The sequence below is a fragment of the Rhinichthys klamathensis genome, unplaced genomic scaffold, assembly GCF_029890125.1.
Source record: "Rhinichthys klamathensis goyatoka isolate OS25496 unplaced genomic scaffold, OSU_Roscu_1.1 h1tg000046l_1, whole genome shotgun sequence".
Taxonomy (NCBI): domain Eukaryota; kingdom Metazoa; phylum Chordata; class Actinopteri; order Cypriniformes; family Leuciscidae; genus Rhinichthys; species Rhinichthys klamathensis.
The window spans coordinates 3,277,889-3,301,617 of NW_026606593.1; the positions used below are offsets into that span (position 1 = coordinate 3,277,889).

At 37.9% G+C, this 23,729-nt stretch overlaps 2 protein-coding genes across 4 annotated transcripts in view; one reads left to right on the forward strand and one right to left on the reverse strand.

The window, feature by feature from the left end:
* The window catches only part of rnf167 (ring finger protein 167), a 121,563-nt gene that overhangs the window by 83,889 nt on the left and 13,945 nt on the right, over positions 1–23,729 (reverse strand). The window lies entirely within an intron of this gene.
* Positions 1–23,729, forward strand: part of LOC130082534 (voltage-gated potassium channel subunit beta-3) — a 79,223-nt gene that overhangs the window by 37,505 nt on the left and 17,989 nt on the right. For all 3 annotated transcript variants that reach the window (XM_056247401.1, XM_056247403.1, XM_056247402.1), the window contains 3 exons: positions 18,569–18,612; positions 18,874–18,911; positions 20,001–20,080. In XM_056247401.1, coding sequence (XP_056103376.1) covers positions 18,569–18,612; positions 18,874–18,911; positions 20,001–20,080 — 162 coding nt within the window. The remainder of the gene's footprint in view (positions 1–18,568; positions 18,613–18,873; positions 18,912–20,000; positions 20,081–23,729) is intronic.

The window sequence follows — 23,729 nt, forward strand, 5'->3', positions numbered from 1 at the left end:
AAATGCACTGCTGAATGTACTGACAAGCATTTATGGTTAAAATATACTTTAATGTCATTTCTACAGAAATTTGTATGTAATTCATTTAAAAATTTGTAATTACACATTTGTAACGATGAAGTTGCAATTTCAAAATATAAAATAAATTCACGTCAAATGTAATGTTGATTAACACACTATAGTTTAAGTTATAATCAAGTATTTTACATGTGCTTTAGTAGTCAATACATCAAAATATGTGTAGTTATTTAAAGCATGACAAAATATTATTAAAACATGATTTTAAAGAACTTTTAATTTGACATTATTATAAAGTGCAGTTTCATTAATATATTATCTGCAAGTGCAGTTTTTTAAAAAGAACATACTTAAGATTTGAAGTAGGCCTACACTACACTGTAAAAAATTTTTCCGTAAAATAACGGTAAAAAGTCTGGCAGCAAAGTTGCCAACCACTTACCGTCAAATTACAGTAAAAAAACGTAAATTATTTTACAGAAAAATTTAGTTTTTTGAAAACGGATATTTACCGTAAATATTTTCTGTATTTTTACAGTCAAACTGCTGTAGAAAAAAAAAAATCTCATAAAAAAAATGTCTGTTGAATGTTAAACGAATGTATAAATCTGTATAAAAACTTACAAATATTGCAGAAATACCTTAAAATTTTTATAATTAAAACAAAGACTTCTGTTTTAATACAGAATTATTTGGTATATTTTTAGGATAATCCAATCCATCTACAAGAACTCCTTGTCAAAGTAAAGACTTTTCTATGTAAAACACACAGAAAATGTTGTATAATTACCTTCAGATACCCTAATTTAAAGCCTAATACCAGTATATTGATCGATTTAAACTTTTATTTTATGTCATTATTCAATCTATTTACAGTAAATTCCTGTTAAATATTGGTTTTATCCTGTACAAAAAAACAAGATCTTGTGATATTAAGTTTCAGAAACATATTTTTAACAGTTATTGCTTTATTAAAACATTATTTGACAGTAATTACAGACACATCTCCAATAAATTTACAAGCTTTTACCATTAATGTATGCAGGTTTACTTTATATAAACATTATTTGACAGTAATAACAAGCAACTCTCCAATATTTCTAAATGTTTACCATTTAAATAAGGGGGTTTACTTTATATAAACATTATTTGACAATAATTACAGGCAACTCTCCAATATTTCTACATATTTGTACCTTTAATGTATGGGGCTTTACCTTCTATATACTTTTAACATCAATGTATGAGGTATACTTTATATAAACATTGCTTTATACTAATTAAAATCAACTTTCCAATATATCAACATGACATTTACTCAATGTATGGGTTAACTTTATATACACATTAATAGACAGTAATTACAAGCATTTCTCCAATATATGTAAAAATACACATGTTTATTTTATGTAAACAATAGTTGATAGCAATTACAAGCAACTGTCCAATATATGTACATACTTTTTCCATTACGGCATGGGGTTTACTTTAAAATGCACATAGGCTAAAATGCACATAAAATACGGTCAAGTCCTTCAGTCAAAAAGTTCTTTGTTCTTAGTTCAGAAGCTAAGTTCTTTCCAGTAAGAAACAAAGTTAATATATAATCAGTATTAATATACAGATGTGAATGTGCATGCTAAAAAAGTTCATTTGGCAGATTGATATTCACCCACGTCCTTTCAAAATTCCAACGATGGCTATGATCCTCTGTAGTGGCTCTCACCAGGCATTGTCCTGAAAAATAGATAAGATGTATCATGCTTGTAAAAATCGCCAGAGCAGAGCCATTAGGTTGCCCCTTAACAATAATTGCAGTTTGGAGCTTGAATGAAAATTGAACTGTATGCGTTGCGACGTTCGTCTGTTATAGGACAACTTAGTTTGAAAAAACGAGCAGACACTGATTAGCTACTTGCTCTACGTTTATTTAAAATTAACAGCAAGACAACTAGAAGTGAATGTGCTTTCCATTAAATGAATCACACACAGTAAACAAATCCTTAAGAAAAAAAAAAAACTTTGTGTGATTTATTTAAAACAAAACACGTTCATTGCACAGTAAACAAACCCTTAAAGGAGAACTCCGGCGCAAAATGAACCTTTGGTCTAATAACACATTGGTACCTAGTCAACCGTTCTCTGAGATTTGTTTTCATGATAATCGATGTAAAGAGTTTTATCTCTAAAAACTGTTTAGCGTATAACGCTAGTAATGGGGGCATTTAATAAGTAAAAAGAAATCGCTAGTTAATACCACTAACAAGGCTCAAAATAGCCCCACACTAACACAGTAACATAATGAGGGTCCCTACATGCAAAACGAAGCATTGAGAACTTTGTAAGTGTACAGACCATTTAATAAGAAGATAAAGATAAAGACAGTCCTTTTCGAGTATACAGACAGGAGCCATCTTTGGAAAACAGACTCGACTAATCAAACCACGAACGCCATTCATACAGTTCAGAAGTTCACTGAACTTCATACAGTTCAGCTCACTTAGCACGTCGTTCGTGGTTTGATTAGTCGAGACTGTTTTCCAAAGATGGCTCCTGTCTGTATACACGAAGTGGACTGTCTTCATAAAATATCTTCTTATTAAACGGTCTGTACACTTACAAAGTTCTCAATGCTTCGTTTTGCATGTAGGGACCCTCATTATGTTACTGTGTTAGTGTGGGGCTATTTTGAGCCTTGTTAGTGGTATTAACTAGCGATTTCTTTTTACTTATTAAATGCCCCCATTACTAGCGTTATAGGCTAAACAGTTTTTAGAGATAAAACTCTTTACATTCGATTATCATGAAAACAAATCTCAGAGAACGGTTGACTAGGTAACAATGTTTTATTAGACCAAAGGTTCATTTTGCGCCGGAGTTCTCCTTTAACAAAAAAAAACTTTGCAATGAAGTCGTTCATCCTCGGATGCGGCGCCGTGCGCACTGTTACAAAAAACCCTGTGCACACAGCCAAGCGAAATGGGGTCTTGCGCACCCAACGCGTCATTTTTGCAAGGTGCGCGCGGACCATAGACAGTAAAAGAAACGGACGCGTCGAGTATAAACAAGGCTTTACTCTGTGTCAGCGCGCGCTCTGATCGGTAAAGGTGCACAGACCTCTCCCGAATCATCTCCAGCACTCAGCCTCTGAAGCACCACTAACTCTCCACCTCTGTTTCCCTCGTAAGCTGAGAATAGTATTTAAACATTCTCTATGATAAACTTTTTTTTGTAAAAATATTTGAATAACGGTTTTGGCGGTTATAGAGTTCTAATGACGGTGTTCAATTATAACCGTCGGTCTCACGGTTATATAATAACCTTCACACCCCTACTGTTACGTGTTTGCAAGAGGCAACAGTAACTTGTAAGATGTAACGTTAAGTTAACAGCTAACGTTATTAAATTAATGTTAGTCAACCAAAGGTATTTAACGTTAATGTTATGATGGCTGATGCATGTTTCACATTCAGGGCTAACGTTAATAACGGTTTAACTTTATTAGGACCAGAATAATGTTACATTTGCTAAAGCTAGACAGACTTTTATAAGGTTAATACATAATGTAACAAACGGCGAGTTTTAACGTTAGCCCTGCTGACTCGACAATGTTAACTTGCATATTAAAATTGTAAAATGTATAAAAGCTGCCGCACTTAACAAGCACATTTGACATTGTGAGGAAACATAAATATATATATATATATATATATATATATTATGTATATGAAATTTATTTCATTTGTAAAAATGTTATCTTTGAGTAATGTCATCTTTGAGACTGTTAGTTGTTACATGATTAAAAATGTAAACATACACACAAAGCATGGCAATCCCGTCAGAAATGTGTATCATAGAAAGGGAAGCACACACACAAAAAATGCCAGTTGGTACACCAAAATCAAATAACCCAAACCCCATCAAATAATTTTACCTGCATCTGAGGGTCTTTCCCTTAATGTTTCCAGTGATTAAAGAAAGGACTGATGAAGGTGACACGAATCTCCCCTTTCAGTGTGCCACTTCAGCAGAAGAAAGACAAAAGGACAGAAAGTTACTCAGACTTTCCATCAGTAACAGTATGAAAATCACACTTAATACTATCCCAGTGTAGGTTTTCGAACAGTATGTGTGAACGACTGCACATTCAATACAATTAAGCACACTTCTCTTTCATAAGGGTGGAGAGGTAACAGAACAGAGTGAATTTGATTTGTTTATTTCCCTGTATGTGTGTGTCTATACAAGGGATGGAGTCAAAATCAGACCCACTGCGACTCAGACCAAGACTAGAACCCTTGAGGTCCAGAACTAGACCCTGACTTAACCCCAAGACCAAAACCTCCAGAGTGCACCACAAGACCAGTACTCAACTCTGATCTCTCTTTACACATTTATGTTTGTGTTTTAGTGTTTTCAGTTGTTGTTCTAGCTCCTGGGTGTTAACAGTCATGTTAATGAAACAGATCTGTTTTATCACATTAAGCAAATTAATCTTATCACATTCTTCTCACAGGCATATGGTGACTCATATTTAACTGCATAAGATTTTTTTAATGTTGTATAATGTCATGGAATATCTTCCAGTCTCATTCCTGTCCTATATTGTTAATCATATTCCTCTGTTATGTCTGCTGTAGCTTTAGACATTGCATCACAGTATTGCAGTTATCACTGCCCCAGCAACAGCTTAAGTTAGCGAATAGCTGCTTTATGCTGTCAACTGTGGAGAAACTCATGTTGCTAAAAGATGCCTATATACAATTTTTGAAGGGTGAGGCATTCCAGGGAATGGACCTTTTCTTAAAATGCATAAGTACTACTTCTTTCGTTTGAACATTTTTGTGAGATGAGAGACAGTTTGGAATACCTTCGCTATTTGTCTTTTTAAAGGGATACTTCAGGATTTAGCATTAAGCTTTGTATTAGTAGAAAACCTGTAGTATTTTCAAATTTCCACCCTCATATCCCCCTGAGACGAGAGATTTATGTATTTTTTGTCTGGAAAAAATCCTCAGATGACGCAAAAATCGTCATTTTGCGTCATCGGAGGATTTTTCGGCCAGAGGCTAAAGACTACAGTCAGTAGTAGGGGCTGTCCCGCATGTTCTCAACCCGCCCATAGAGGGTGGGATCTCACTCACAGAATGTACACATAGTGTCAGCCATCTTTTTTTGGAAGCTAAGCTAGCAGGCTCTTGTTCTGTGGAGAAAGCTGAGTAACTTAGTAGGAGAAAGCTGAGTAGTAGGGGTTACCATTCATCCTCTTTTTTCCGGACATGTCCGGTCGTCGAGATCGTACAAAATGTCCGGGATTCAGCTTTTGCTTTCTGCAGTCGCCATTCGTTGTTTACATACACACCTTTTGTTTCAATCTAACTGAATTCATTCCATTGGTGAATCTGAATGTAGTGTTTACATGATGAACGCTAAAACAAGTGGTCGGTTGATGTGTGTTTTGATGCCGCGTTCCAGGCAACCCGTAACCCATGTTTTTCCAACTCGTAACTGGGAGTACATCGATCTAGTACGAGTTCACGGGTGGGAAGTCACGGGTTTGACTGCCGTTCCAGTGCACTTTCACGGGTATAAGGTTGGAAAAACACGGGTTACAGGTTGCCTGGAACGATGTACTCCCAGTTACGAGTTTGAAAAACACAGGTTACAGGTTGCCTGGAACACGGCATAACATTGCTAAGAAAATTCCCGCTCCTCCATGAGAGATACGAGACCGGTGCGTCTCACAGGTGTCGCTCATCGGTAATCACGCCACCGGCCTCGTGCCGTTCTCCCGCGGCCCTCACTTGTCCTGCTCGCCACAGTAAACATGACTCGCGCCGTTCTCGGCCCGTTAGCCCCACGCTCAGCACGGATCCTGAGCCAGAGCCCGTGCCCGCCACGGACCGAGCGCAAGAGCCCACTACAGAGCCAGAGGCAGCCACCGTGTCCGTCCCGGAGTCAGTGCCGGCCGCCATGTCAGTCTCGTGTCAGCTGCCCGGTCCATACCGTAGCCTGAAGGAGGTCCCATCTGGCTGTCTTTCTGGAGACCTCCCTGCTCCGATGTTCCTGCCAGACTCTCTGCTCCCACCCCCCACCTGGTTCTGTCCAGTTCCCTGGATCCGCCACCTCCGCTGTCTAGCTCCTCTGCCCTGCCGCTAGATCTACGCAACTCTCCGGCTCTGCCTCAGGCCTCCCGATCACCAGCTCGGCCCAGTGTTACGGATTCCCCGGCTTCAACTCGGGCCTCCAGGCCCATGTCTCCACCTCAGCCTATCAGCCCGTCGGCTCCACCATGGTCCGTCTGCCCTAGGGCTCATCCGGACTTCCTCGTTCATCCGGCTCAGCCTCTGTCAGTAGTCGCTCTGTCTCCACCACGAACTTCCGGCTCTCCAGGTGCGCCTCGGCTACTCACTCCTCCCGGCTTGGTTCTCCTCCCGCCAGTGGCTCCACCCTGGTTCGTCGGCCTACAGGCTCCGCCTGGGTCTCCATCGCCTCCGGCTCCATCAGTTGGTCCCCAGGTTCGTTTCCACCAAAAAAGAACTGATTCGGAACTGGTGCTGGTTCAAAGTTGGTTCAACTTGCGAACCTTCTCAGAATCTGTTTGTTTTACCACTGAGTAGAGAGTCCAGCGAACGAGGTCGTTACATCACTGTGTACGTCGCCATACGTCTTAGCCTGATGTAAGCATGGCGTGGTTAAAGAACGGTTCTAGTCCAGCAGTGAGTTGGTGCTGCTTTGGAACCAATTTTCCTGGTCGAGAACCGGTTCTTTGGCTTTCGAAACACAAAGAACTGGTTCGCGAGTAGGCACCGACTCCGAACCGGCTCTCAAAATGCTTTGGTGGAAAAGGGGTACCAGACCTTCCGCCACAGCTCCACCCTGGCTCCTCCTGCCATCCCAGTCCGTCACCAGGGATTTAACTTTTATTAATTTACTAAAGTTTAATTATTTTAAAGACTGGTGTCGATACTGACATTAGATTAAGTTTACGGGTGGGTTAATGTGTAAGGGAAGGTCAACAGTGTAATTATTGACTTAATTACAGAAATGAATTACAGCTGTAATCAAATCCAGGGATTTTTTTTAAATATAAGTGCAAATGTAAAAACATACATGAACACAATAAATAAGTACATCGTATCAAATGATTAATTTAAATACCAGTACATAGTAAAGACACTAAGTGAGATCAAAATTTCAATGATGTGTGACCTTACTTTGTTATATCTTTAATTCGGCAAGTGGCATCTAATTTTCATTTCAGAAATAAATACATTGTTTTCCATTATTCCAGTTTTGTTGGTTCATCGTAACTTTTGGCAGTCCAATCAAATAATAAAGTATTGGGTTCATTCGTCACACCGGAAATAGAAGGTGAAGCTTATGCATTAATATTACATTATACAATATTCTCTTTTGCACACTATATACATATGTAGTATGCAGAAGTATGCCATTCTGCACATAACTCTCTCTTCTGCTCACTCACTCGTTTTTCCCCCCCTCACATCTCAGCATGTGCAATAATTGCCTATGCTAACTCATTATAAAGTACATTAATCAGAATGGGCCTTTTTACGGCTTGCACCCACAGACACTCTGTGGAGAAACACTTCTGTTCATTCTGTTTTCTCTCTTTCACTATTCACCACATTCCTTCAAAATCGTTCCCTCTTTCTTTCTATATCATTGTTTTTCGCTCTTTGTTCTCTACCGATTTCTATTTTCTCAATGTTGCCTGTGCTTGTCATTATTTCATTTCCACTTTATCTGCCTTCACTCTCATTTTCACATTTGTTTGTCTCTCTCTCTCTCTCTCTCTCTCTCTCTCTCTCTCTCTCTCTCTCTCTCTCTCTCTCTCTCTCTCTCTCTCTCTCTCTCTCTCTCTCTCTCTCTCTCTCTCTCTCTCTCTCTCTCTCTCTCTCTCTCTCTCTCTCTCTCTCTCTCTCTCTCTCTCTCTCTCTCTCTCTCTCTCTCTCTCTCTCTCTCTCTCTCCACCCTGTTGTGGTGCACTGCAGTATTCTGAGAGGAGTGTGTCTGACTCTGGACGGTGTGTGTGCTCTGCATTTCTGATTTTTATGAATCTGCCTGATGTCTCCGCTGATGTATGATGTGATCATATTCAGTGGTGTCCAAAAGTCTAAGACTACACGTGAAAATAAATGTGTAATGTCATTACAAATGTCAGCACAAAAATTTGAGTGAGATGTTTACATTTTTGGAAACAGAACAGTGTTTTGAACATTTAGACAAAAAAAAGTTGCCTTTTTTTTATTTTTTTTTTTTTTTTTTTTGATACATCAGGCTTTTATGGCTCATATAGTCTGATATAGGGAGAATATTAAGCTCATATTTGAGGAAGAAAATACACCTTGATATTATTCAGAAGCCCACACTGAGCAAAAAATATGCAATTTTGTGCAGTTGCTGATATTTATATAGACAAAAAATAAGATGAAATTTTTATAGCTACTAATATAAATCAGTGAGATCTTTATTAATGTATAGCAGACTTACTAACATAAAATGCATATAAATAACAGTAGTGACTCTTAATGTTCCAATAATATGTCTTAGTAAGATGATATTTAAATGCTTCATTTTATTGTAGGGGAAAATATGCAATACAATGATTGAGATGAACAAATAAACGTCTGATGTGTCATAATTGATACTCACATTTCTGATACTCAGATTATTATTATTTTTTTTTAAATGTTTTATTGATAATCAAGTTAACCTAAGTTGCTTCAGTCCAGTAAGTGTTCATCTTGGAATATTACTAAAAATATAAAAGTTATTGCGTTTACTTTATAGAAATCAGTAAAGATTCACAGCAAAAAGACACGTGAACCACGACCTGAAGTCTGACATTTTTACAATTATATTAAAAGGCCTTTTACGTGCTAAAAAGTGTGAACTATCAATCAGACGGCAGAAGGCTTGCAGTAGATTGTGTGTAACAGTTTTTTTTTAGCAAAGTTTTAGAGGTCTTAGAAATCCCCACTAATTCAATAGGCTACAGCAATAACATAAGGGTGCAAAAGCACACAGTAACATGGATCCTTACAGTGCTGACTTCACAAACTACATGTCTATACATACACCATAGTGGCTATGTAAACACAGCAGTAAATAGAACAGCATGGTTGTTGCGGAGGCCAGTGTTACAGCATGTGTTTGTGTGTGAACAGGATGATTTATAGTCAGGCTTGTGGTAGGAAAACGAGAATCAGCCAAAATCTCAGCATCATTAACCTCTTTCTTTCACACAAAAAGCTTGTGTTCATAAGAGAGTGAGAAAAGAAAGCAACATAGAAGGTATCTATGACTTCTAAAAGTCTTTAGCAAATGTCTAAATAAAGACAATAAAAAGCCTTCTCTGATGATGACCAGGCGACAAGTCATTTGTCTTTCCAAATGCTGCTTCACATAACACAGTCAGAAGCAATCAGAAAGTGGTTTAATATAAACCTATTTGACAACAATTTGAGTGAGATGTTTACAATTTTTAAAACGGAACAGTGTTTTGAACATTTAGACAAAAAAAAGTTTGCACTTTTTTTCCAAATTTGATACATCAGGCTTTTATGGTTCATATAGTCTGATATAGGGAGAATATTGAGCTCATACTTGAGGAAGAAAATACACCTTGATATTATTCAGAAGCCCAAACTCTTTGCTAAATAGGAATTTCAAAAGAACAGCATTTATTTGAAAGAGAAATCTTTTGTGACATTATAAATGTCAATCAATTCAATTAAATGCACCTTTTGCTGAATATAGTTTTTTTTTTTTTATTCTTGTCAAATCTTATTGACCCCAAACTTTTGAATGGTATAGTGTACAGGTGAAACTCGAAAAATTAGAATATCGTGCAAAAGTTCATTTATTTCAGTAATTCAACTTAAAAGGTGAAACAAATATATATTTTATAGACTCATTACATGCAAAGTGAGATATTTCAAGCCTTTATTTGTTATAATTTTGATGATTATGACTTCCAGCTTATGAAAACCCCAAAGTCAAAATTAGAATATTGTGAAAAGTTTTCAAAAGCTGTAAGCTATAATCATAAAAAATATAACAAATAAAGGCTTGAAATATCGCACTTTGCATGTAATGAGTCTATATAATATATTAGTTTCACCTTTTAAGTTGAATTACTGAAATAAATGAACTTTTCCACGATATTCTAATTTTTCGAGTTTCACCTGTATAGTCACTCTTCCATATCTTTAAAATGAATGGGCGTTTGGACATTTATGCCATTCTATCCTGAGCTCTTTCAGTCAGTTGATCTACTTCAGACTCGAAACATTTATCAACCCACTGAAAGTTAAGTTTCAGTCTGTTTTTCACACATGTATTCCGTTATCATGGCTTCGGAAAATGTGGAACAGTGTAAACATGGATTATTAATAATACAAGCGGTGCTTTTGTGTTCTTTTTGAAGCTTGAAAGCCCTTAGGCATACAGCAGAGCTATTATAGTTAACTAAAACTATACCATAAAAACCATTTAACAGTTTTTTTGTTGCTTTAAATAAAATTGTCACGGTTGGCTGTAGTAAATCCACAGGAATGAGTGGATCAAATGAACAATATCTTTATTAAACAGAAAATGCAAGAGCACACTACGCTTCCAACTAAACGTTAACACTGGACAAGTAGCTAAGGAAAACTCAGGGCTTAAATACTCACGGGAAGATAATCAACAGAACGGGGAACAGGTGTGCCACTTAATGAAACCATGGGAACAAACAAGGAACAAGGTTGCTTCTCAATACTCAAATTCAGCCATGTTGAAGGACATCTCGATGGTCTACACTCTAAGAAAATAAAGTACATAATTGTACCTTTAGAGGGAAAAAAAGGCTTGTCACTGGGGAGGGTACAGATTTTGTACCCTTGGCATAGGGTACATATTTGTACCCTTGTGCCAAAACTTTTATTTCCTTTATTTCAAGGTTATTTCAAGGCTACTCAGATAAAGTGATAAGTTAAAATCTACCTTAAATAATTAAGGTATCATTAAAACCTTTAAACAACAACTTTTACAAAAAAAAAAAAAAAAAAAAATGGCTTAGCAGAGTCTGTCTCTTGATATTGTACACAACAAAAACTCCAGTGTTAAATATGGCTCCAGACTCAAGAGTGTTAAAATGGTAAAATATGAGTGTTAAATTAACATTCAAGAGTGTTAAAGTTAATGAGCTCATTAAGTGATTCATTGAGTGATGATTGACCATTATTGAAGACACCTGAAGGAGAAAATCTATTTTTTTGAGACACTGTTATGGTGATCAGTGTTTGCTTTAGTTGGGCCTTAAACTGTTAACATTAGATATAACTGCCAGATGAACAAAGATACAAGTTGATCAAGTGGTGTTGATTATGTTTTGACATAATCATAATTTGTCCTGAACTAATTTAGAGTCTAATCTCTGACTCTGACTGATGTATATTGTTGGTTACAGTATCACTGTGATTTTACAGCATAAGATCCAGAATTTTCTAAATAATCTAAAGGATTTCCAAAAAAGTTGTTCTGATAAAACAAAATCTTTCTTTTAGGCACACACAGACATCAAGAATCAGTGTATGAATCTCAACAATGGTGACAAACAGAATATGCCATTAGGGAAAGAAAATTACTTAGACAATTCAGATAATAATTTATTCATACCGCAATGCATGATGGGAGCCATGAATGAGTTTTGATTGTTGGCACCCAGAATGTAGCCTCGTAAGACCATCCTGATCTCGCGAGCTTTCAAGGTTTCACTCGCAGATCAGTCTGGATACTTTCCGTTAAAGAAAATTTGGGAGCAGTTCACCAAACGAACGTCCAATCAGCGTTGGCTTTGAGGCGGGTTGAGGTGTGACGCAACGAGAAGCGCGTCAGTTCAGTCTAAAGAACATGTCGGCTTCAGCGGATGAAACTAGCATCAGCGTGGCTATCGAGCAAGTTTTATCGGAATTACAGAGTATTTCTTCACTGAAAGAAGAGCAAAACACTGCTCTGGAGGCTTTTCTCAGAGGAAAAGATACGCTCTGTTAGTACGTCATATGCTTCGTTGATCTGATTGGTTGATTTGGCCCGTCTATCACCAACATAGGCCAATCAGCTAACCAGTATTTTCGCCCCTTACCAAAACTACTTCAACGGAAGGTTTCCAGATGGATATGCGGAGCAAATCCATCTGGCGGAGTCAGGTTACCCAGAATGCACTGCAACATGCTTTATTATTGTCACCATTGTTGAGATTCACAGGCTGATTATTGATGTCAGTGTGTCTAAATAAAATACAATTTCAAAGTCTTCTGATCGGAACAACTTTTAAGAAATATTTTTTATTATATTGAAAACCATTTACTGTAGAATTACAGTCTGCTGTAATCAACAAGGTAGACATAACTCTCTAAATGAGATTTGTGATTCAGATCAAATTATGATTATGTCAAAACATAATCAACACCATCTGATCAACTTTTCTCTTTGTTCATCTGGCAGTTATAATTCAGATACAACAGCCAAACAAAACATTTAGTGTTATCAGTTTAAGAGTCAAGAGCCCAACTAAAGCAAACACTGATCACCATAATGGTGTCTTAAAAAAATAGATTTTCTCCTTCAGTGATTCTGCTTGTTAACATCAGGTGTCTTCAATAATGGTCAATCATCACTCAATGAATCACTTAATTAGCTCATTAACTTTTACACACTTGAACACAGGAGAGTTCATTTAACACTGGAGTTTTTGCTTTGTACCTTAACCTTTAAAAGAAAGGGTACATATATGTACCTTTTAATGCTTGGGAACATATATTTGACCCTCAAAAAGGTACATATATGTACCTTGAGGTCCAATAATAAGCCCTATGGGGTACATTAGTGTAGATTGTACCTTGGGGGACAAAAATGGACTCCTACTGTACCCCCTTTTCTGACAGTGTAATTGCACTGCGAGGAAGAGGAGCAAAGAAGCTTCCGGAAGAGCCATGAGCGACGACACAGGTGTATCCCATGTGGAAGGTTAATTTATGCTTCACCTTTGCAGTTTAAATAAAACATATATCACACATATTTAAAACATATATCACACACATAAGAGCAGATCCCTTGAGCGCAGCTGATGACGCTTTGAAGTGACGCGCGAGTGATCAAGAATATTCCAATATACTAATAAGCTTTCCTTTGATTCCTCCGTCCTCATATTTCCCCTTTCATCCTTTCCTCGCGTCCTACAGGGGGTGGAGCTGAGACGCGAGGAAAGGAGGATGCACAAATCGGAAAAGAGAAGCAGCCCTGGAACTCCAAACTTTTTTCAACAACATTTTTTTCCCGCAAACTATTGAAAACAGGTTTCAAAGTGTAAGTTTTTGAAAATGATACTGTTATCGTCTCTGTGTAAAGTACAAAAACTTGAATTTGTGAAAACGTCATGTGTATTACGTGTTCAGTCTATAGGTGCGTAGTGTTTCTTTACAAAGTGACATCGCCATCTACTGGCCTGGCGGCATAATACGGCGATTTAGTCGTTTTCATGGATCCGTGTGAAAGGGATAGTTTTGACAACGTTGTCGTCTTTACAAATAAAAGAACGTTTCCATTTTTAGCAAATGTACCCTAAAACACAATGAAACCAAACTTTTTTTTTTTTACAAAAATAACTTATTTTATTTCTGCTAGTTCCCAAGGCAACATTTCTTATTTTCATTCAATTTAACTTATTACAATAACTAAAACTGAAATAAAAATCAATGAAAACTTTAGACATATTTAAATAAATATATATATAAAATTCATATTTATTTGTATAGCGCTTTTCACAATACACATCATTTCAAAGCAGCTTTACAGAAAATGCATGAGTCCATACTACAATTTAGAGTTGATCTGTTATCAGAGGTAACTGTCTAAGTTGTGTATTTCAGAAATTTACATATACAAAATCACAGTTAGCGAACTAAAATGAAAATGAAAATGGAAGATATAAAAATCATTCAAAATATTAAAGTATAGAATTAATAGTAACTAAAAAAGATTCTGAATGATACTAAAATAACAATGGAATAGAGCTTTGTGCAGCTTCGTATTCTAATAATACTATTAACTAATAATATTGCAAAAAGGTTTTTGTGAGGGTTGCCTCTAAGGATTGAAAATGTTATGGAAAGTCCTCACCATGATGGAAATACACGTGTGTGTGTGTGTGTGTGGCCTGGTAAACCTTTATGGGGACAAAATCCCACAAAAATGGCAATATCTGAAATCCTTGTCCTTGTGGGGACATGTTTTGGTCCCCAAGAGGAAAACAGCTTATAAATAATAGTAATAATAAATTATGTTTTCTGAAAATGTAAAAATGCAGAAAGTGTTGTGTGATGGGTAGGTTTAGGTCTCGGGTTAGTGTAAGGGGAGAGACTATACAGTTTGTACAGTAAAAAAACCAATACGTCTATGGAGAGTCCCCATAAAACATGGAAACCCAACGTGCGTGTGTGTGTGTGTGTGTGTGTACATGTGGATGTAAACATCCAGCATCGACTGTGAATATTCAGCGCATGATCTTCACATTTTCTTCCCTGCGGCTTCTCGTCATACATGCATAACGATGTGTGTGTGTGTGATTCAGCACTCTAATGCAGCGCTGTGGAAAAGAGGAAAGGATGGAGAAAGATAAAAATGAAGGATGACAGAGAAAGTGAAAATATTTGTGTCAGCGAGAAAGAGCTTTGCAGTTTTCTCTCTCACCCATTCCTCTCGTGTGATGAATAGATGTGCCTTTTCTCGCTACTTTTTTAGATCAAATTAATGATTCATGCTATTAATTTAGTTATTTCTCACAGTCTTGGCTAGTAATATGTCAGTATCAATATAATGAAGAGTCCATTACACACACTGGACACACTGGACACAAACAAATGCACAGTTGCAACATTTCTATAAATAGACTAGCCGGGCAAACAAAAATAGATGCAGAGAAGAGAAAGCGTGGTTCAGCCGCCTGGATCTAAAGACACTGACAATCTGTCTCTTTCTATCTCTCCGTCTCTATTGGCCACGTAAGTGAGCAGCAGCTCAGATGAGAAGCAGGCACGGGTGACACATCGCTGATCTTCAACTGGTGTTCATCCATCTGTAATTAAAGCAGCCACGGGTGCTACTCTAGCTTTCAAACGTTCCTATCTTTTTTATTTACAATGGTTTTGAACACAGCTCCATATCCATTAGCCAATATATGCAATCTGATGTTAATATGAAAAGTTGATATCTATATAAATGTATATAGGGCTGCAAGTAACAAATTGTTCAGATATCCTATTAATCGGTCAGTTATGTTTTCGAATAATCACATTAAAAAGCCAAATTTTATATTTGTATATTTTTATAAAAAGTTATTCTATATCCTGCTCAGTGTTGTTTCCAAACAACGTGTAAATGAAAGGTTTTGGAAACTAATTTAGTGAAAAATACAACTGCACAGACATACAAACATACACATTCACTCGTCTGAACATAGTAATTATATTGCATCTTTACCCCAGTTTACAACAGTAACTTTCCTATTACTGCTATACAATTATTTGTGTTATATATGTTATATGTTTTGCTAACATTCACATTAAGTTATGAACACATGAATATTCTCAGAATGTTCAAACATCCCGTTTTTCCAGTTTTTTTCTTAGTTATGTGAATGCTAGAGAAAACATTAAAGGTCTAGACGATTTATGAGGAACACTGTTGATAATTAAGATCAACCCAAACAAACACCCTTCCTTTCATCGCTTCGCCCCCAAAATTCACAAACTTGCAATGCAAGAGCAGATATCTCTTAATCAAAATGATTAACGGACAAAAAAATGACATATAGTGCACAAGAGTATATATAGTATAAGAGAGTATGAGTTAGTTGTTATTTGCCAGCAGCACGGCATCTCCAGACAATGCCACTCAAAACTGTCCTCTTAATATAGCTAACATTACGACAAGAGTATATATTGGTTCTGTAAAACAGCAAACCCAATGATACTCACGTATGGAGCAGAAATAACGCAACCTCATTTTTCAGACACACCCCCTACTGTTGATTGGCTCACTCTTTCTCCTCCCCTGTCATATGTGGACACGCCCCCTACTGCTGATTGGTTCACTCTTTCTCCCCCATCATGTGTGGACACGCCCCTACTGTTGATTGGTTCACTCTTTCTCCCCCGTTATGTGTGGATACGCCCCCTACTGCTGATTGGCTCACTCTTTCTCCCCCATCATGTGTGGACACACCCCCTACTGCTGATTGGCTCACTCTTTCTCCCCCATCATGTGTGGACACGCCCCCTGCTGCTGATTGGCTCACTCTTTCTCCCCCATCATGAGTGGACACGCCCCTACTTCTGATTAGCTCACTCTGTCTCCCCCATCATGTGTGGAGTGTGGACACGCCCCTACTGTTGATTGGCTCACTCTTTCTCCTCCCCCGTCATGTGTGAACACGCCCCCTACTGCTGATTGGCTCACTCTTTCTCCCCCATCATGTGTGGACACGCCCCTACTGTTGATTGGCTCACTCTTTCTCCCCCATCATGTGTGGACACGCCCCTACTTCTGATTAGCTCACTCTTTCTCCTCCCCCATCATGAGTGGACACGCCCCCTACTGCTGATTGGCTCACTCTGTCTCCTCCCCCATCATGAGTGGACACGCCCCCTACTGCTGATTGGCTCACTCTGTCTCCTCCCCCATCATGAGTGGACACCCCTCCTACTGCTGATTGGCTCACTCTTTCTCCTCCCCGTCATGAATGGACACGCCCCCTACTGCTGATTGGCTCACTCTGTCTCCTCCCTTCATCATGAGTGGACACGCCCTTACTGTTAATTGGCTCACTCTTTCTCCCCCATCATGAGTGGACACGCCCCTACTTCTGATTAGCTCACTCTTTCTCCCCCATCATGAGTGGACACGCCCCTACTTCTGATTAGCTCACTCTTTCTCCTCCCCCATCATGAGTGGACACGCCCCCTACTGCTGATTGGCTCACTCTGTCTCCTCCCCCATCATGAGTGGACACGCCCCCTACTGTTGATTGGCTCACTCTGTCTCCTCCTTTCATCATGAGTGGACACACCCCTACTGTTGATTGGCTCACTCTTTCTCCCCCATCATGTGTGGACACACCCCTACTGTTGATTGGCTCACTCTTTCTCCCCCATCATGAGTGGACACGCCCCCTACTGCTGATTGGCTCACTCTGTCTCCTCCCTTCATCATGAGTGGACACACCCCTACTGTTGATTGGCTCACTCTTTCTCCCCCATCATGTGTGGACACGCCCCTACTTCTGATTAGCTCACTCTTTCTCCTCCCCCATCATGAGTGGACACGCCCCTACTTCTGATTGGCTCACTCTTTCTCCTCCCCCATCATGAGTGGACACGCCCCTACTTCTGATTGGCTCACTCTTTCTCCTCCCCCATCATGAGTGGACACGCCCCTACTGCTGATTGGCTCACTCTTTCTCTCCCATCATGTGTGGACACGCCCCTACTGCTGATTGGCTCACTCTTTCTCCCCCATCATGTGTGGACACGCCCCTACTGTTGATTGGCTCACTCTTTCTCCCCATCATGTGTGGACACGCCCCTTCTTCTGATTAGCTCACTCTTTCTCCTCCCCCATCATGAGTGGACACGCCCCTACTTCTGATTGGCTCACTCTTTCTCCTCCCCCATCATGAGTGGACACGCCCCTACTGCTGATTGGCTCACTCTTTCTCTCCCATCATGTGTGGACACGCCCCTACTGCTGATTGGCTCACTCTTTCTCCCCATCATGTGTGGACACGCCCCTACTTCTGATTAGCTCACTCTTTCTCCTCCCCCATCATGAGTGGACACGCCCCCTACTGCTGATTGGCTCACTCTGTCTCCTCCCCCATCATGTGTGGACACGCCCCTACTTCTGATTAGCTCACTCTTTCTCCTCCCCCATTATGAGTGGACACGCCCCCTACTGCTGATTGGCTCACTCTTTCTCCTCCCCCATCATTAGTGGACACGCCCCCTACTGCTGATTGGCTCACTCTTTCTCCTCCCCCATCATGAGTGGACACGTGCTTATTGCACCTTGATGGGAATGTTTTCTCGATATAAAAAAATATTACACTAATGTCCAATTAAAATGTTTCTGAAAAATGTTCCATGAATGATCATATTTTTGTGCTAATGTTTTGATAACATTATTAAAGACCAGATCATTTTGAACGATAACGTTCTATTAGCACTACTGGAAGAACGTTTGCTCATAACTTTTGCCAGAATGTTATAGCCGAAGTTTTGAGAACATTCCCTGGGATTGTGTCCATTTCTTATTGGACACAAATCCATACAGCGAATAGCTTTTTCGTATCATTACTTTTACTATATCCGGTATTTTTGGTATACTTTCAGGCATAATTAATATGAATGATTAGAAGAAAAATGATAAGGATTGGAGTACTAAGGAGTTCTAAATACTCTTTCTCTCTCATCTTTTCTCTCAGGAACCTTGGAAAGTCGGGTCTACGTGTTTCTTGCTTGGGTCTTGGTGAGTATCCAGAGAGTCGGTCATTTATTTAAAGCGGAAGTGTCTATCTTTTCAATGTTAAAAATACTTTAATTTAACCCAGTTTACTCTTGTGAAAAAGAATTCTGCTTAATTGTATTGAATGTGCACTTCAAATCTTAAAAGTATATTTTAAAAAACTGGACTTGCAGAAAATATAATGTTAATTAAATAAAAGGCTACTCCTATCCATCTTCCAACTTCTGCATCCTTCTCTCTCGCTCACTCTCTTTCTGTTCACAGGCACCTGGGTGACATTTGGATCTCAGATCTCTGACGAGGTGAACTGTAATGTTCAGGATAGTTTTACGTTACCTCACACGATCACCTCCTAGAGCTGCACGATTAATCGTTAAAAGATCGCCATCTCGATTCAAACACCCACGTGATCTTATTCCAAAATGACAATGATTCGGCTATGTCTATTAAACCTTTGACTAGTATGATCGCAGCAAGCATTCTACGGTAGCGATTAAAACAGAGGAAATCACCTTTTGAATGTACCTTCAAATAAAGATAGTATCGGTTACTCCAGTAGGTGGCGACAAGTGACTTAAAAAATTGATTTGTCATTGAATCATTCATTCAAACTTATTTAAATAAAATGTTAATTCAAATGAATTACATATATTTTTAAATCGACTACTGCAATTAACATTTTGTCAGAACGTTGAGTGAATTAGTCCCTAAATGTTATTTGTTTACTTCGTGTTCTCTATTTTAAACAAAAAAATTGTGATTCTCAATTTATCCAGAATCGTGCAGCTCTATAACTTCCAGTGTCGTTCTGCAGTGTAATTTAATAAAGAGATACACTTTTGTTCAAACAAAAGAAACTGATGAATCTGTCATTATGTACTCACTCTCACGTCATTCCAAATCTATATGACTTTTTTTCTACAATGGAACATAAAAGAAGATAATATGGAAACGTCTGTTTTTTGTGATACAATGTAAATCAATGGTAACCAAAAAAAAAAAGAAAAAAAAGAAAGAAAGTCATACAGGTTTGCAACGCCAGAGTAAATGATGAGATTTTAAACCTTTAAAGGAATATTCTGTGTATAGTACAATTTACACTGCATTTACAGCATCATCTGAATTTTTTCAACTTGTCAAACACTGTAAAATCAAAGCAAAAAAAATAAACTTTTACACCATCACACTCGCGATAGGGAACGGCATTGCACAGGGATCATGTGTTACCATGTCTGTGCAAAGTTAGAAAGTTAAAGTTAATCTGCATGAGTTTGAATTATTTTTCTGTGGTAACTGAAGCATCTTTTGCACCAAGAGCATGTACTATATGTAAATGGCCAGATCTCTGTCAGTTTATGCATGTGTTTGTGTGTGGATGTTTTCTTCCGTAGATGGCAGAGAGTCTGATGACGATAGCGTATGAGAACGGAGTGAATCTGTTCGACACAGCAGAAGTCTATGCTTCAGGCAGGTAGGATTCACAACTATATATTGGATAAGAGATTCCATGTAGTTTTCTCTGCCATTCTGCACTGGACCACAGGTGTGGATTTTGTTCCTACCAATACATTTCTGGATGTGTTTTGTGAAAAAGAAGTGCGTTTAATTGTATTGAATGTGCACTTGTTGTGTACTTCAATTCTTGTGCTTGTGAATAATATAATATTAATGATAAAAAGGCCACTTACATGTACTTAAATACAGCACACTTTCATGAAAGTGCATTTTAAATCATTCATTTTTTTGTGCTTTTTTTGTAAAATTATTCAATTTTACATTTAATATATTTTAAATGGACTAAATTGCAACTTCCATCATAAGAAATGTTGGAAGTGAATGACATACAGGTTTGAATAGAAATGACATTAAAGTATATTTTAGTTTTAGTTAACCATAAATGCTTGTCAGTACATTCAGCAGTACGCTTGAACCATATTTCAAATAAAATAGCAGTAATTATGACATTACAAGTAAAGATGTAGGCTACTTACTGTAACTCCTACTTAAGTGGGTCAAAAAAAGCACTCTAAAGTTCAGCTAATTGCATGATATAAATATAAATTAGGGCCGGGACTCGATTAAAAAAATTAATCGAATTAATTAGAGGCTTTGTAATTAATTAATCGAAATTAATCGCATTTTAATCGCATAAATATTTGACCTGAGAACTGTGAGAAGTAATTTTTTTCACATGGATTTTTAGTATACCATTGAATAATGACTGCATACATAAGCTTAAGCAACAAAATATTGTTTATTTTTGTTCAACCAAGTCCAGCAGACCAGTGCAATTTTTGTCATTAAGTGTAGCAATAGCATATTGCAACAAAATAGCATATTGCTACACTACACTAATAGCACTACACTAATAGCCATAATTACGGTGGCCGAGAGAGCTCAACGCGCTGCAACTGAAGAAAACACATGCAAATACAAAAAAACACATGCAAATAAAATAAAACGCATGCAAATAGAAAAAAACGCGTGCAAATAAAAAAAACCACCCGCAAATTAAGAAAACATCTTCATCAGTTTCACAACACACGTGTGCTCCAAATACTCACAACACCACCAAATACAAACGCGCTGCAAAAGCTCACAACACAAATACAGAAAAGGCGCTGCAAATAACACAGACCACAACGGAAATGTTTCCAGAGGAACCAAATAAGTGACGAACCCGGCTGGGACGTGCGTGCTGGCAGTGGCATAGATATCCATAAATCTATGTGTGCTGGTGCTTACAGCTTAAAATTATACTTTATTTATTTATTTGTGCAAAACATACAGAGATTACATTTTTTTTATGACATACAACTTGTATACAATGTACAAAATGTATTAACAATGTGTTCAATGTCATCAGAATACAAATGAGAAAAGAACAATGAGCTGGAAACTAAAATAAATAAATAAAAAAGATAAAGAAGAAAATCATGAAGGAAAGATATTTATCTATACATCAGTTACACTGTACAAATTGTTTCATGTTATTGCATTTTCATAAAGAAAAGTTTCGTAAGAAATGTTAGGTAATGTAGGGTCCAAAATTTTTAAGTTGAGACACACAGATATAACGCATATTTTAAAAGCTTTTTTGTAAACTAAAACTAAAAATGTATTTGCATCCGTTATGTTGACAGCATTATATTTCTGTGGTAAGAACAGCTCTTCAGCTGATGGACGCTGTGCTGCGTTGTCATGGGAACATCCCAGGTGAAAATAATGAGGAAATTAATTTCAATTTCAATTTTATTAATGGATAGCCCCTTGAGATGCAACATCTCATTTTCAAGAGTGTCCATACATATAGACATAAAACTATATGTATGGACGCATAGATTTATGGATATCTATGCCAGCACGTCCCAGCCGGGTTCGTCACTTATTTGGTTCCTCTGGAAACATTTCCGTTGTGGTCTGTGTTATTTGCAGCGCGTTTATGTATTTGTGTTGTGAGCTTTTGCAGCGCGTTTGTATTTGGTGGTGTTGTGAGTATTTGGAGCACACGTGTGTTGTGAAACTGATGAAGATGTTTTCTTAATTTGCGGGTGTTTTTTTTATTTGCACGCGTTTTTTTTGTATTTGCATGCGTTTTATTTTATTTGCATGTGTTTTTTTTGTATTTGCATGTGTTTTCTTCAGTTGCAGCGCATTGAGCTTTCTCGGCCACCGTACATAATAGCCATTAAGTGTAGCAATAGCATATTGCAACAAAATAGCATATTGCTACACTACACTAATAGCAATAGCGAATTCCTTGTTGCATAGCTTGCACACAACCATGCTCTTATCGACGCGTCCATCCGTTCGTTTTTTGTAAAAACATTTCCCAGCCACCGGCCAACCAAAGCGATCTCGTCAGCTTCTTCGTCATGAACGCTAGTTGGTGCGCCAGTATAATCAGTCCGCCGAAACTCATCCAGTGAGAAACGTTCCGCGGTGCAAAAATAAGTGCGATTAAAAATAATTTTTTGTGTAATTAATTAACCCGTTAAAGTGTGTAATTAATTAATCTTAATTAACGCGTTAAAGTCCCGGCCCTAATATAAATAAATAAAATAAATCGTAACTATAATTCATTTTCATTTAATTGCAATTAGCATGCAATTAGGTGTCCAAACATTACAATTTGTCTGCACTTAAGTATATTATTTATATAAAACATTTAGTTACAGTCCTTGATTCTGATTGGTCAATAGCTGTGTTTTATTCACGATAAAACCATAAAACACGGCTATGACCGCTTCACCCAACGGTTCTATGTATCACTACACAACACCTCTAGCAACGTAAACATAAGTTTGTTCTCATTGATATTGTTCATTGAAGCTTATGGAATAGAGTAACCTATATTGTGAGAGATCGAGTAAGCGAGTGTACCTGCATTTACAGTAGATAGAGCATTTTCCTTCAGATCAGTACTATATTCGTAATAAAAAATCCGTTTGAATCTCCGCTGCCATATCTTGTCCTTTAAACCATAGATATCCATAATAAAGGCTAGATGTCTCGTCCGCGCTACTGGCCAATGGAGGTCGACGTCCGCACCTGGCGGCCATCTTGTCACAGTCAGCTCGTCACTCGTAACATTGTGTTTTAATGGTGCATGTACTTGCTCAATTTTCTACCGATTTTCAAACGGTTTGGTTTGTTATAAACGTCAGAGATGTAGTTATGACACTGCATACTTATGAATAATCAGTGTATCAATAAATAATCATCCAGAATTATAGCCACGTTAATAACGTTTGTAAGAAACCAAACCGTTTGTAAATCCGTCAAGATTTCAACGAGATAAGAGTATTTGTGTTCGTGCTGATCACTCATCTTACATCAGGCACCACAGAGCCCGCCAGAAAGCTTGCCTGTGACAAGATGGCCGCCGGTGATGACGATAGAGACTCTGCCGTAAGACATCTAGCCTTTATTATGGATATCTATGCTTTAAACAGTCAAGTTTTCCCGTGCCCTAGTCATCTGTCAGTTGCGTCTTGCTTCTCCATGTTCACAAGTTTCAGTCCTTTCAATATAAAAGTCTTCTCCACTGACAAACTCACTCATAAAGACAGTCTTTGCCTCCATCTCATGGCCAAATAATGTATGTAACTTCTGTTGCT